At 40.9% G+C, this 14,185-nt stretch overlaps 1 protein-coding gene across 1 annotated transcript in view; it reads right to left on the reverse strand.

Annotated features, from left to right (window-relative positions):
- LOC127807570 (probable protein phosphatase 2C 55) overlaps positions 1-13,901 on the reverse strand; it is a 28,190-nt gene extending 14,289 nt beyond the window's left edge. Inside the window, 5 exon segments of the mRNA XM_052345534.1 lie at positions 1,852-2,001; positions 2,721-3,045; positions 3,374-4,064; positions 4,067-4,298; positions 13,753-13,901. Of these exon segments, the coding sequence (XP_052201494.1) occupies positions 1,852-2,001; positions 2,721-3,045; positions 3,374-4,064; positions 4,067-4,139 (1,239 nt within the window). The 5' untranslated portion in view covers positions 4,140-4,298; positions 13,753-13,901.
- Between the last annotated feature and the right edge of the window lie 284 nt (positions 13,902-14,185).

Consider the following 14,185-nt stretch of genomic DNA (forward strand, 5'->3'; position numbering starts at 1 on the left):
CTATTTGAGTTGAGAGAATATGTGGAGTGATGTGATCTACTCTTAACACGTTCCATGTATCCCACTACCGGTTACCTTGTCAATTCTGCTAAACTCATTATCCAACTTTTGCTCATGGTTCCTGTTGTTTCCAATTGAAAATGCAGCCTTCTTCTGTTGCCATTGAGGCTTCAATTGCCTCATGCGTGCATTGCTTCCCATAGCAAACTTCTCACGAGCAATATAAGACAAAGGTCAATAATCAGGAGCTCTGTACATCCTTAATCCAACACTTCCTTTTTGTATCTGTTTCACAATAGTCACCTCTGAACTGATCCAAGAAATGGCAAATTACAGGCACTGTTCTGCTTTGGAGTCTATCCTATTTTAGGCAACTTTGATCGGCCTTCAAAAGTCGCCTAGGGCTACCGAATATCCTATCTCGCTTGCTACAATAATACCTAATACTTGCTGGAATTACCGTCGGAAACACCGGCCTACTCACCTCCAAAAGTTAAACGAAAATTCTAATCATTGGTCCATTACAGCCACGAGGATAACTTGGCTCTGCTGCGCCTTCTAGTTCACAATCGTTTGGCCTCAAAACTGCTTCAGCTTATGGCAAGTTAGTCGTAGCACTTGCAACACACCGGTTGGAAGCTTCACTACCAGTCACAAACCTCTTGCCAATGACAGCCCAACCAGTGATGCATCAAAGCTTCCTTCCCCTAATTCTGCCCAATCACCGACCGTAATTTGACAACAGCCGCGACACTCGCTGCACAATCGCTAGAAACCTACTGCAATTGACTCGACTGCAACACTCACCGAACTCCGATCGAAATTCATGATCAAAACCGCAACACCACAGCCGCACCAATAGCAAGCTTATCGATCTGGGTCGAAATGGTCTTCTTGTGTGGTCACAACGCTCTGGGCTGTCCGCTTCACCTCCGGCGGACTCACGCTCACCTTAGACAGTCGCAACCCCCTCTAGATCGTCCGCTTCACCTTTGACAGACTCAGGCTCGCCTTGAACAATCGCAACCCTCGGGGTTGTCCACTTCACCTTCGACAGACTACCACCTCTCGTGAACTACCGTCCGTTCGCGTCTCCTCTGGCATGCTCGACGGTTGACATCAGCCCACCTCTGTCCGTCTACCCAAACCGCCAACTTTGTTGCGATTAACAAAGGTCGCCGGCTCTGCTATGTATCAGCGATGGGAATTACAGGCGATAAAAAATCGACCAACTCACTTACAACTTCCAGAGAACGATTTTGTTTACAATCGAGGAAGGATTGACTCTGATACCATTTTGTCATGAACCTAGGGTTCATAACAGGTTTAAGAAGTAATTAGAGAGAGTTATTGGGAATCGAAGGATCCTATTGAAGTAAAATCAAGAACAGAATGAGGGGGGGGGGGAATTGGACAAAAATGGGGAAGAATTTAGAGAGAAATGAGGGAGAGCAATAGAGAGAAACGAGAGGGAGATTGGAGAGAATTGTAAAGAGAGAATTAGAGTTTCATTTAATCAATTCAAGCATAATCCCCTCCTCTTATAGTAGCCCTCTTATAGTAGCCCTTTTATAGGAAAATTTGATTGCTAATTGAATCATAACAGCACCCCTATGCTCCTAACAAATTATTATAAGCCTATTACAATATTGCCCCTCTATTGCTCCTAAGGTTATGACAGTGGAAATAGGAATCGTGACTACACAGGCATTGAATTGAATGAATGTTCCTCCATTCACATCACTCAAAATTACTAGATATATGCCATACAAACTTATGAGCTCAAAAAATCTGAAAGAACATAATTTCTGAACAACATTAACAACACGACAGGGAGGTGCAATGACTAACCTGACCAGAGCTAGGCAAATCACCACTATATCCACTTTCCAATTGAAATGTGAAATTGAAATCATGCTGCTGTACAGGGGACCGGAAAATGGTGCATCCATCTCTAACCACTATAAACCCGCTGTCTCCCAAATTAATTGCATGTAAACCCTACAAACCAAAGCAAAACGGTAAGCACAGTTCTGCAAAACAAACAAAATAGACATTCCAAATAAAGAATCATTAAAACAATACATTGTATGCCAATTTAACAAAGGTTTTTAATGGTAAGGTGACGTAGACATTATACCAACCAGATGCAAATCTCAGATCCTTTTGTCAAACAATGAGGTAATTGAAATCTTACATATAAGAGGAAAAGCATGCATTCAATAGATACAAACCTTCAACAACCTCAGATGCAAGCCTATCTCATGGAATGTCATTATACAGGATAAATTGATCTTTTGGGTCTGTTCCTTCGATGTGGGTTGTATTTGTGAACATAATAACATTAAACCAAAGCAATATCAGGTAAAGAAAAAGTTCCTTTTTTTTGTTTTGTGAGCAGCGGCATGGGGTGATATGAAAAGTTAACTGGACAACTAGGCAGACATAATAGTACAGAACTCTAATATGATTAATTTGGATTCCAGTAGGGGGAATCAATTACTAGAGGTTCAGTTGATATCTAGGACATAAAATATGACTGGGACTAACAAATTTCAAACAACAGACATATAACAGATAAATCCTTGCTTTGGCAAGGTCACTTGAAACTTACTGTAAAGGAAAAAGCCAACATGAAGCCAAGATTTAGAACTTTCAAGGTAACAGCAACTTATGGAAGCATTACAATAGAGAAAGCACCTAAACTGGAAGTGCAATACCTGGCCTGTGAGTGCAATGATACAAGCAGTTGAGGACCCTCTGGATTTTGTACTTGAGTGAGCTTTCTCCAAGACCCTGGCTGGGTCAATGGAACCCTTGGGTTCTTCCCTAATTGCAGCTACTGAATTAGACATAAGTTCACGAGCAAATTGCCCAGAATCAACACCCAAATCAGCCCAACCACCGACACCATCTGCTACACCAATTGCTTGCTCATCTGCACAGATAAAGTGAGCATCCTCCCCGCCAGTTTCTTCTTTGTCAGGATGAGGCAGATAGCATGAACCTGAATTCAGCTTGAGTGCTCTCTCTGCTAGGTCCTTCCTGCAATCAACACAACAAGCAACTTAATAAATGAGAAGATAACACTTCAACAGTGCCGGATTTGCTTACACGAAAAGACATCTTGCAACAAAATTGGATCTTCACACAAGAATGTACAATTCAGTTTGTCATTGTAGTAATCAACAGTGTAAGACATTCAGCCTACAATTTTCAAAAGAATAACATCCCACTGTATGATACTAAAGATATATAAGCTATAAAATAGAAGTTGCTACAACGCCAATTGATAATTTACAGCATATTTTATGAATGCTCAATAAATTTCTGATTCAAGACTTGAATTTAAAAAAAACTGAGGAAAACATACTGCTCTGGAGAAACTGTAGAACTTGCAAGTTGATCCTCCCGTCCAGAGTTGTCAAATGACACATCCGGAGCAGTACCTGCAGATGAGCACGCAGGTGATGAGCTATGGAAGCCCCGGAATCCAAACTCCATGTGTGGAATAGAGTTGCCCCTCCTCTTCGCAATACTGTACATGAAATATCCATAAAGAAACAAATTGTTGGGCTGTTCTTTTTTTCTCAAACTCATACTGGCTTTTCTGCAATTGTCAGAACTTCTACTGCGGCAACAGGTAGCAGCATTATTGGCAGACATAGAGAGATGCCCAAGCTTTGAAGCTACATTGTGTAAGGAACAGTCACTAAAGACAGATCTAGAACCACAAACAGCCATTTGTTTCTTCTGAAATTCTATGTCCGAAGGAAAGGGGCTGGTTTCAGATAGTAGACGATCGACGTGATAACCACAAACCTGTAACGAAGGCCCTGACACAGACGGAATTGAAAATGTCCGTGAAAGTGCTCCAATAACTGAAAGATTTCTTCTTCGGCTTACTAAATGCAAATTTGATTGGGCAGCAACAACAGTTCCAGATTGTACAACCATGTGCAGATCACACAGTGTTGAAAATGGTGCAGAGTGGAACAGCCTATCGTAACCAAACAACAATTTCCCCTGGCCAATAAAAACTCCCACCGAGTCTTGGAATCCACCTCCTTGCCCTGATATGATCTCCGAATCACCCGCTTGAATGCAGTGCTTAGACTGGAGAGATAATTAGATGGCATTTTACCCTCTCAAATAAAGCAATTTGTCTTGCACTTGTTTATTACAGACACCAAAACCACTATCACAGTGTAAAAAGGATGATCTCATAACTAATAATACATCTATAAAATAGCAAATGGTTCCACTCCCCGTGTATGGGCAAATTGCAAATCATCAACCTGAAACATAGAAAGGGGGCAAATATGTAGTGCCAGAAAATTTTACCTATTTTCCTCTATTTTTCCTTTTTTTGGAGGGGGTTGAAAAAATAAGAAATCACAAGACTAAAGTTTAATATATGCAAGGATTCAAACTAACAAAATATAATACCAACCAAAAAAATATAAGAACCTAGAAAATAGAAATCATGGAAAAAAGAAGAAAAACATTACTTTAGGGAAATTAACATCCAGAACAGAAGCAAACAATATTTACTGGTCAATGGAGTAACTAAAAATCAACACAACAACAAGTGGTAGTCAAAGAATGTTAAAATGTTGTCTTGAGTATAGGATAAGAAAATCAGTGAAAGCAGTGCATTTGAGGGCCAATGAAGAATTAATAGGAGTTTATATCCCAATCTATAATTAGTGATAGTTGGCGGGGTTAAATTGTAAATATGTTTATGTCTTCATTGAGATATCCGCCTACTCTATAAATAGAGGGCATGGGGTGTGCGTGCAACACAATTCATTCTCATTCTCTATGTTCAAGTGCAGTGCGTGAGAGGAAAGACTTGTGTCCAAGAAAGTTCTATGTAATCTCCAAGAAGATTGTACTCGGGTGGGATAAAGAGGGAAGAGAGTGATCGATCATCTTCTCGTTTCTATTGTTATTGAGTGCAATTTCATTCTGAGAGAAAGGCTGGAAGCTTTGCAATCTTGTGGGATGAAAGATTGTTGTACTCGGATATAGAAAGAGAAGGGCTGCCATTGTACTAATCGGTTTAATCAATAATAGAAAGACAAGCTCTTTGGGGGTTTGGATGCTGGATGTAGGGTTGCAACTAGTGCAATCCGAACCAGGATATATCACTTGTCTCTTCTTGTGGTTTGATTCTTTCATGTCTGTTTTCATTCATTTAAATTTTGTTCTTGTTTTTCAGTTTATTATTTCTGTTGTTGTTTCTAGTTCCGACTAAGAGTGAGAGAGAATGGCATTGAATTGAGAGGATCCTAGTGTCATGTAATAACCTCTATAAGGGGGGGTGGCACTGCAATTATCTATAGTTAGGGGTAGAAAGAAAGCATTTGATATTAGCTAGCTGTGAGGGTGGTACTAAATCAGTTGTTGCATTAGCAGCATGTACATTTTCATGCATGTGGGCGGTTACAGCTCACTAAAGGATAGGTATCCAGCTATATATAGGTTGAATCCTTTCCTACGGTTATGTACGAAATATCAGAGAATCTTGGATTCCATTCTCTCCCTCTCTCTCTTTCTCTCTTTCTGTGCAATTCTTTTCCTTTCTGCTTTCCTCATTCTACTGTGTGATCGGAAATCACTGTGCGCTTCGGGAAGCTGACAATCTTGGTATCAAAGCAGCTCTTGGGCGACAACAATATTCACAAGAAAATTTAATCATGGCCGACGGAACGAGGATGAAACAAATGGAGTCTCAGCTCCAGTAGGTGACGGCGACAACAACAGAGATGCAAAATCGAGTGGGAACGCTCGAAACCTCTATTGGAGCTGGAGTGGATTCCCAGATCGACCAAGCGATGGAACGCTGGAGGGTGGAGAGTCGCGAGCAGAGCAACTTGTTGCGAGAACAGCTGATGGAGCAAATATAGTTGATTGCGCAAATGTTCACAAATCAACAACCCATAAGGCTCTCTCCCAAGTTTCCTCCGAGGAAAGAACGGAGCCCATTTTTCCCGGAGTGGGGGTAGAACCGCAACCGATAGGAACGTCAGATTTTGAGTTCGAGACAAACACGGTGGGGGAGAATGTACGAGAAAGGAGGCAGGGAGCACCGGTCAATCGGCACAACCCGAATTATCCCATGCCAAAGCTCGAGATTCCAGTGTTTGAAGGGGAGAATCCAAGGTGGTGGACACAAAGGTGTGAGCGAGTCTTCTCCCTATATCAAATTCCGGAACAACAGAAGATCACCTTGGCTTCTGCTTACTTGAATGACATGGGAGATGCTTGGTATCAAGCATGGCTCGCGATTAAGGAGGGAAGCCCTTGGTGTGTGTTTGTAGAGGACCTTTGTGTGAGGTTCGGAGATAAAAGCATGAGGGATGTAATCGAAGAGTTTAATAAGCTCAAACAAGAAGGAACGGTCCAGGCCTATCAACAGAAATTTGAGAAGCTGAGATCGATGATGATGGTGCACAACCCTCAACTATCTGAGGAGTACTATGTCTCAAGTTTTATCAGCGGCTTAGGGGATGAGGTGCGGCCTATGGTAAAGATGTTACAGCCCCATACGGTGAAGCAAGCAGTGGAAGGTGCAAGGCTGCAAGAAATGATCGTTGAAGCAATGATAAAAAAACAGAGGAATCAAATGAGGGGGGTGATAACAAGAGGGTGGCAAGCGAATAGGTTGGCACCCAGAGAAGGGGGGTCCAACGATAGAGGTGTATTGGCCCTACCTACCCCCAATCCAGTACAGACCATGGGAGGTAAACTGATGGAACAAAGGAGGGTAGCTGGCTTATGTTACAAATGTGGGGATAGGTATTTCGTGGGACACAAGTGTAAGAGGCAGTTGTTGCTGTTAGAAAGGGAAGACGAGGAAACTAGGGAAGGAGAAGAACTCTCAGAAAATGAGAAAGAGGACCAAGGGGAAATCTCTTTGCATGCTTTGATGGGGGTGAACAATAGCAAGGTTATCAAGGTGGAAGAAAGAGTGAACAATCAGTTGATCATGGTTCTCATAGATAGTGGGAGTATCCACAGCTTCTTGGATGAAGTTGTGGCAAGAAGACTGGGGTGTGAGGTAAGCCTGTCCAATCCCCTATCAGTAACGGTTGCCAATGGCAACAAGGTGGTGAGTCAATCGTCTTGTAAGGGTTTCTGCTGGGAGATGAACGGAGAAAGATTTTCAACGGATCTTAGGCTGCTAAAGTTGGGAGGTTGTGATGTAGTGTTGGGGGTGGATTGGATGAAGAGAGTGGGCCCAATCAGCTTTGATTTCAATAAGATGGAGGTGACTTTCGAAAAGGATGGCAACAAAAAGGTCCTAACGGGCAATGTGGAAATGGGGGTGTGTAAAATCCATAGTTGCTAAATCGATATTCGAATCGAGAATCGAAATCCTTATTTTATGAATCGAGAATCGAATCGAATCGTAAAATTCAATACACATTCTCAATTTCAACTATAAATAATATATATCCATAGAAAATAAATAATGTGTCCACCATGATCAATTCTTTTAAATATAAATAGATAAATAAACTTCTAAATATATTTGCTAAATTTAAAATTATACTAAAAGGCAAAAATATATTCATGTTGCCTTTAAATTCAAATTGCACCAAACCAAACCACTTTCAAAATAACAAGCTAGAAAAAAAATAAAATAAAACAAAAATAAAAAAACCTACAACTATAAAGTTACTAATAAGCTCAATTGTCCATAATCTTCACTAGTTATCAATCATCTTCATCTTCAAGTTCAAGAGCATCATCATTTTCATCATCTTTTTTGTTTTCAAAGATAGCCAAATCGAACAAATATTTGATTAAAGCGCACATGCAGATGAAGTCACACGAATTGGATGAATCTGACGAATCGTGCTATTCATGTGATTCACGGTCGATTCGTCTGATTCATAGTTGATTCACCCTATAAATTCGACTCGATTTCTATATGAATCGAGTCGAATCGTACGATTCGAATCGTGAATCGTACGATTCTAAGGGATTTTAGATTCACCCTATAGATTCGACTCGATTTCTATATGAATCGAGTTGAATCGTACGATTCGAAACGTGAATCGTAAGATTCTAACAACAGTGGTAAAATCATCTCGGGTAAACGGCTAAGAAGGATGTTCAAGGGCAGAATTCCAAAGGTGGCTCAACTCTTCTCCCTCCATACTGTGGAAATTTCCGAGGAAACCCCTAGTCAAGAAGGAGAGGTATGTGTAGTGGTCAGTAGCAAGACATCCAACCAGAGAAAGGTACAAGAACTAGACTCTTTTAATCTACTTTTGATTGAGTTATACCTCTTTGCTGAACCCCATTCCCTTCCACCCAAAAGAATTTTTGATCATTCTATTACCTTGAAACCTCAAGCCGAACCTGTGAACCTAAGATCTTACCGATACTCCCCTAAACAGAAATCTGAAATTGAGCTACTCATCAAGGATATGTTAAGTAAATCTATCATCCAACCCAGCAACAGTCCCTTTGCCTCACCTGTTTTGCTTGTCAAAAAGAAAGATGGAACATGGAGATTTTGTGTTGATTATCGACAACTAAACTCCATAACCATCAAAGACAAGTTTCCCATACCCATAGTAGAAGATTTACTTAATGAACTTAAGTATGCCACCGTTTTTACCAAATTAGATCTTAGGTCGGGTTATCATCAGATTCGAATGAAACCCGAAGATATTCACAAAACAGCCTTCAAGACCCACCAAAGGCATTATGAATTTCTTGTAATCCCTTTCGGTTTGACTAACGCCCCGGCTACTTTCCAATCCTTGATGAACCGAATCTTTGAACCCTACCTCCGCAAATTCATTTCGGTGTTCTTTGATGATATTCTAATCTACAGCCCCTCCTTTGATCAGCATATCTACCACTTAAAAGCCACCTTTGAGGTCCTTAGGTTCAATCAATTGTATATTGAAAAGTCAAAATGTGCCTTTGCTCAAGAACAAGTGGAATACTTGGGCCACATCATATCTAAAACTGGAGTGAGCACTGATCCTAGCAAAGTGGCAGCCATGATAGGCTGGCCGCGACCTACCAATGTAAGAGGGCTGAGGGGATTTCTGGGGCTGACGGGCTACTACCGCCGGTTTGTCCAAAACTATGGGATCATCAGTCAACCCCTGACAGAATTATTGAAGAATGATGGGTTTAATTGGAGTTCAGAGGCAAAAAAAGCATTTGCAAATCTTAAACAAGCTGTCAGCAATGTTCCTACGTTAGGGTTGCCGGATTTCAGCAAACCCTTCGTGCTTGAAACGGATGCGTGTGCGAGTGGAATAGGGGCTATATTGGTTCAAGAGGGCAGACCCCTAGCCTTCTTAAGCCAAGCGTTGGCACCTAAGCACTTGGGATTAAGTATATATGAGAAGGAATTGATGGTTGTATTGATGGCGGTGGATAAATGGCGCCATTATTTGGAAGGAGGCACATTTGTGATCAAGACAGACCATGAGAGTTTGAATTTTTTATTGCAAAAACGGTTAAACACTCATTTGTAGCAAAAAGGGATGACGAAACTAATGGGGTTAGACTATTCTATCCAATATAGAAGAAGGAAGGAAAACAATGCAGCAGATGCCTTGTCGAGGTGTTTTGAAGAAGGTCAAATGGCGGTTGTAACTGTGGTAATCCCAGATTGGTGCCAAGAAGTCAGTGCAAGTTATGAAGCAGATGAAACAACTAAAGAACTGCTGTAACAGTTGGTGATCAACCCCACAGCTAAAACAGGATATACCTTGGTGAATAGCATCATCAAGTATCGAGGAAGGATGGTTTTGGAAATGACAAAAAGACTCAAAAACAAAGTGATTGAAGCTCTGCATAATTCACCCACGGGAGGACATTCGGGCATTGTCAACACTTATCACAAGGTGAGGCAACTCTTTCAATGGCCGGGATTAAAGAAGGGAGTTATGGAATTTGTAATGGGGTGTGACACTTGCAAGAGGTGCAAAACAGAGAATGTGGCCTATCCGAGACTATTACAACCATAGAATGTTCCTGGGAGGCCTTGGGAGAGCATCTCCATGGACTTCATTGAGGGACTTCCAAGGTCAGAAGGTAAGGATTCTATCATGGTAATAGTAGACAGATTCACCAAATACAGCCACTTTGTGGGGCTATCTCATCCATATACTGCTAGGGAAATTGCTAAAATCTTCATGGATCAGATAGTAGCATTGCATGGAGTACCCAAGGCCATAGTATCGGATAGGGATAAGATTTTCACTAGACTGTTTTGGAAGGAGTTAATGCAACTATTGGGGGTCAAGTTGAACATGTCAACAACCTATCACCCAGAATCTGATGGGCAAATGGAGAGAGTAACCCAAAGCCTAAAAATGTACTTGAGGTGTATATGCTTCCTACAACCAAAATCATAGCATAAGTGGCTGGCCACTGCTCAGTGGTGGTACAATTCTTGCCACCATAGTGCCATCAAAAGGTCCCCTTTTGAAGCACTTTATGGTTACAAACCACCACTACTTCCGGGGGTGGGAGAGACATCCTCAGTGGCAGCCCTAGATACCTACCTCCAGCAAAGGCAACAGGCCCTGCAACTAATTAAGACCAAGCTGGCCAATTCCAGAAACCACATGAAACAATTTACGGATAGAAAGAGAAGTGACCGGCAGTTCCAAGAAGGGGAAAGAGTCTATTTGAAATTACACCCAAGACACCTGAAGTCCCTATCCTCAGGACCTATCTCAAAGCTGCAACCCAAATACTATGGGCCATTTTTAATAATTGCCAAGGTAGGCAGTGTGGCTTACAAACTATAGCTTCCAGAGAATTCTAACATCCACCCGGTATTTCATGTTTCGCTCCTCAAGAAATCAGTGTCCGAACAACAGGTCAGTCCTACACTGCCTAATTCTATACAGAATGTGGAGCAGCCGAAAGAACCTAGAGCCATTATGGATAAAAGAGTGATCTACAAGCATGGAGCCCCCATCCCTCAAGTATTAGCCCCCATCCCTCAAGTATTAGTCAACTGGTCGGGCCTACATGCAGATAATAATACTTGGGAATACCTCCCAAATCTACGTAATCAATTTCCCCGAGCTGCAAGCCTCCTTAGTATTTCTTGAGGATAAGAAACTTTTGATGAGGGGGGTATTGTCATGTAATAACCTAATGTAAGGGGGGTAGCACTGCAATTATCTATAGTTAGGGGTAGAAAGAAAGGATTTGATATTAGCTAACTGTGAGGGTGGTACTAAATCAGTTGTTGCATTAGCAACATGTGCATTCTCGTGCATGTGGGCGATTAAAGCTCACTGAAGGATAGGTATCCAACTATATATAGGCTGAATCCTTTCCTACGATTATGTACGAAATATCAGAGAATCTTGGATTCCATTATCTCTCTCTCTCTCTCTCTCTCTCTTTCTGTGCAATTCTTTTCCTTTCTGCTTTCCTCATTCTATTGTGTGATCGGAAATCATTGTCCGCTTCGGTAAGCTGACACCTAGTGCTCCTAATCTTAACAGAGAACATAAAAAATTGCCATCCATGGCATACAACTCCTCTTAATCAAATATAAATATAAAAGTTACTGAAACTAAAAGACAGCTAGGGCAACTACAAGAGACTTGTTTTACTCTCATATAACAAAGATGCTTAAAATAACTTAGTGTTGGAAAGTGATCCTATTAAAAACAAAATCTAGAATAAATGCCTACCACCGGGAGACCAAAAACTTTTTCATTTCCACTGTGTAAAGGCATATAATATACCTACCCAAAAAAAAGAAAAAAAGTTTGTAGATGTGATAAGCAATAAATAAGATCCTCAATGGTAACAAAAGGAGTACACTTGATAAACCTACTGCAATCAATCCTGAAATGCTCATCTGTAAGAAGATCTTTCAAATAACATGTACATACATGGAGAAAGCCAGGAAAGTCCTTGTAAGTATTACACACTAGATTCCTAAGATCACAAGTTATTGCTCAAATAACCACTCAGGCACTGTGTCTTTTGGGAGGTAAATTATCTCAAAAAAGGGTCTTCGGTCTTCCTGATATACAGAGCATAGAACTGCAGAATGCTAGTTTTGGCACACAAAATAGACTGCTTTCTCTTATTAGAGGATCCAGACCTGTTGCTCACTTAGTATCTTTCATAAGTGCATCACAAGGATCATAGCCTTAACTAATTGAGCCACTCAAGTGTCATTACAAGAAGGATAATTGCAGATAATGCATGATAACAGAAAAATTAAAAGGAAGCCAACACAATAATGATCTACTCTTGCAGTATGATATGAAGGTGAACTTAATCAGGACCTATGATCAACTGGTGGGTTCTTACTCTTAAACTTGAGGGAAGTAATGGCTTCCCTCAATCAGTCCAGTGGTTACCTACTGTCAGCAGGTATTAATAGATAGTAAGATGGTTATTCTCAAGAAAAAGAGATTCGAGACCATGCAATAACCACAGTCCATGGTGCACTTCCATGCTAAATATTCTTCAAAACAGTGAGAGAATCTTCAAGATAATAGAATTAGGCAGCCCCTTCTCCATATTGTTGGAAATAACCAACTATTCTTTTTGACTGATTTGATAATTGGAGCACACTTGTAAATGGAGAAAGTATGGCCTATGATAGCATGATTCCAGCACCCCAATATCTTAGACATCATTTACCAAGGATCTTGGTGTGAATCTTGGGAATGGCAACAATTAACAAACAATATCACTCAAGAAGTCCATACATCTAATTACAACTTCATAACAGCTTTCAATAAACCGATCTTGTTAGCTTCCACGTGCATGTGCCTTGGTAAACAGTCTAGATAAACAAATTACACCAAGTCATGCTTTCGTTTAATGGGTGTCAAGAGATGGTAAAAAAAAAAGGCAAGATGTCAAGAATGGGGAATGAGTGTAAGTCTTAGCCATATTTCTGCAATCAAAACTATGTAATCTCGCCACCATCTTCCCCTGTCATGCACTCTTAACTACCAAAGTCCGCAGCTGAATGTAAGCATAAGGAAATAAACAGTCCCACATCACTGGGATAGTGAAAATGCATAGGCTTCACATAATTGCAGGAGGACAACGTTCAAATTACAATTTCAAGCTATCCTAGGAAGCTCCACAAATCATCACAGATAGGGAGGGAAAAGTGTTGAAGATGGTCCAATTCAACGGGAGAGAAGATTCAGCAATTCTTCAAACAAACAAGGAGGACAACAGGGAAGGTGTTCACAGAGACGCGGAAATAGCTACTCCAACTAACTTCCTTCTCTTAGACTGGACATGCCAGCTACCTAAAAGAAATAGTTAGTCTGCAGAAAAGTTCTTATCATGTAAATGTTCCCCCGCAAGGAATAGCATGTAACTGACGGTGTCTCTTTGTACCCACAGAAGCCAGATAAGGGGGAGAAAAAAAAAAAAAAACCTAGGGAGCGTACATGAGAATTAACTTTCCCTCTTAATTTCTTTAAGCCTCAAAGTTGGCAACGCCTCTTATGAAACAAATATTATCATAACCAGAAACAAAATGGTTATGATAACCAGAAACGAATATTATCATAACCAGAAACAAAATGGAAGATACAACTAACTTATTTATCGATCGCGACTGCGAACTGCAAGTTCAGAGTTAAACACCAGTAAAAGTATCCTCAAGCAATCTAAACTCATTTTTTTACGTATTTATCCAAACAAAACGGGAAAACATAGAATAGACAAAATCCAAACCTCAAAACCGCTCGTAAATCGTACCTTCTGCAAGAACCTGATCTTAAACACCAGCGCACTGAGGAAGAACAAAAACCAAATCGAGTTGACCAGCTGTAGTATATTTGTGAACCACTTGATGGAATATGGTAATGAAACCCTTGGGGGTAGGTAAGAGCCACGAGCCTCTGTGGTGTCTCTACCACACTCGGCTTCTGGAATCGCCGAAATGGTAAAACGGGATACGTAAATCCAGAAGATTCATGTAAGCCACCATCGAGAATAGGAAACCCTAGAAAACGGGGTCCCTGCAAGACGACGAGAGAGTATTTTGGGCTTGGATTGGATGATTTTGATTTTTGACGCCGTTACTGGTGGAATCCGATTTGACAATAGTGCCCCTGTGATGGCGTGGGAAGCCCGCTTCGTTTTTAATTCGGCACTGGAGGGATATATTTATTTAGTCTGGGAACTGGAC

The sequence above is a fragment of the Diospyros lotus genome, chromosome 8 (assembly GCF_014633365.1).
Source record: "Diospyros lotus cultivar Yz01 chromosome 8, ASM1463336v1, whole genome shotgun sequence".
In the NCBI taxonomy this organism is placed as follows: domain Eukaryota; kingdom Viridiplantae; phylum Streptophyta; class Magnoliopsida; order Ericales; family Ebenaceae; genus Diospyros; species Diospyros lotus.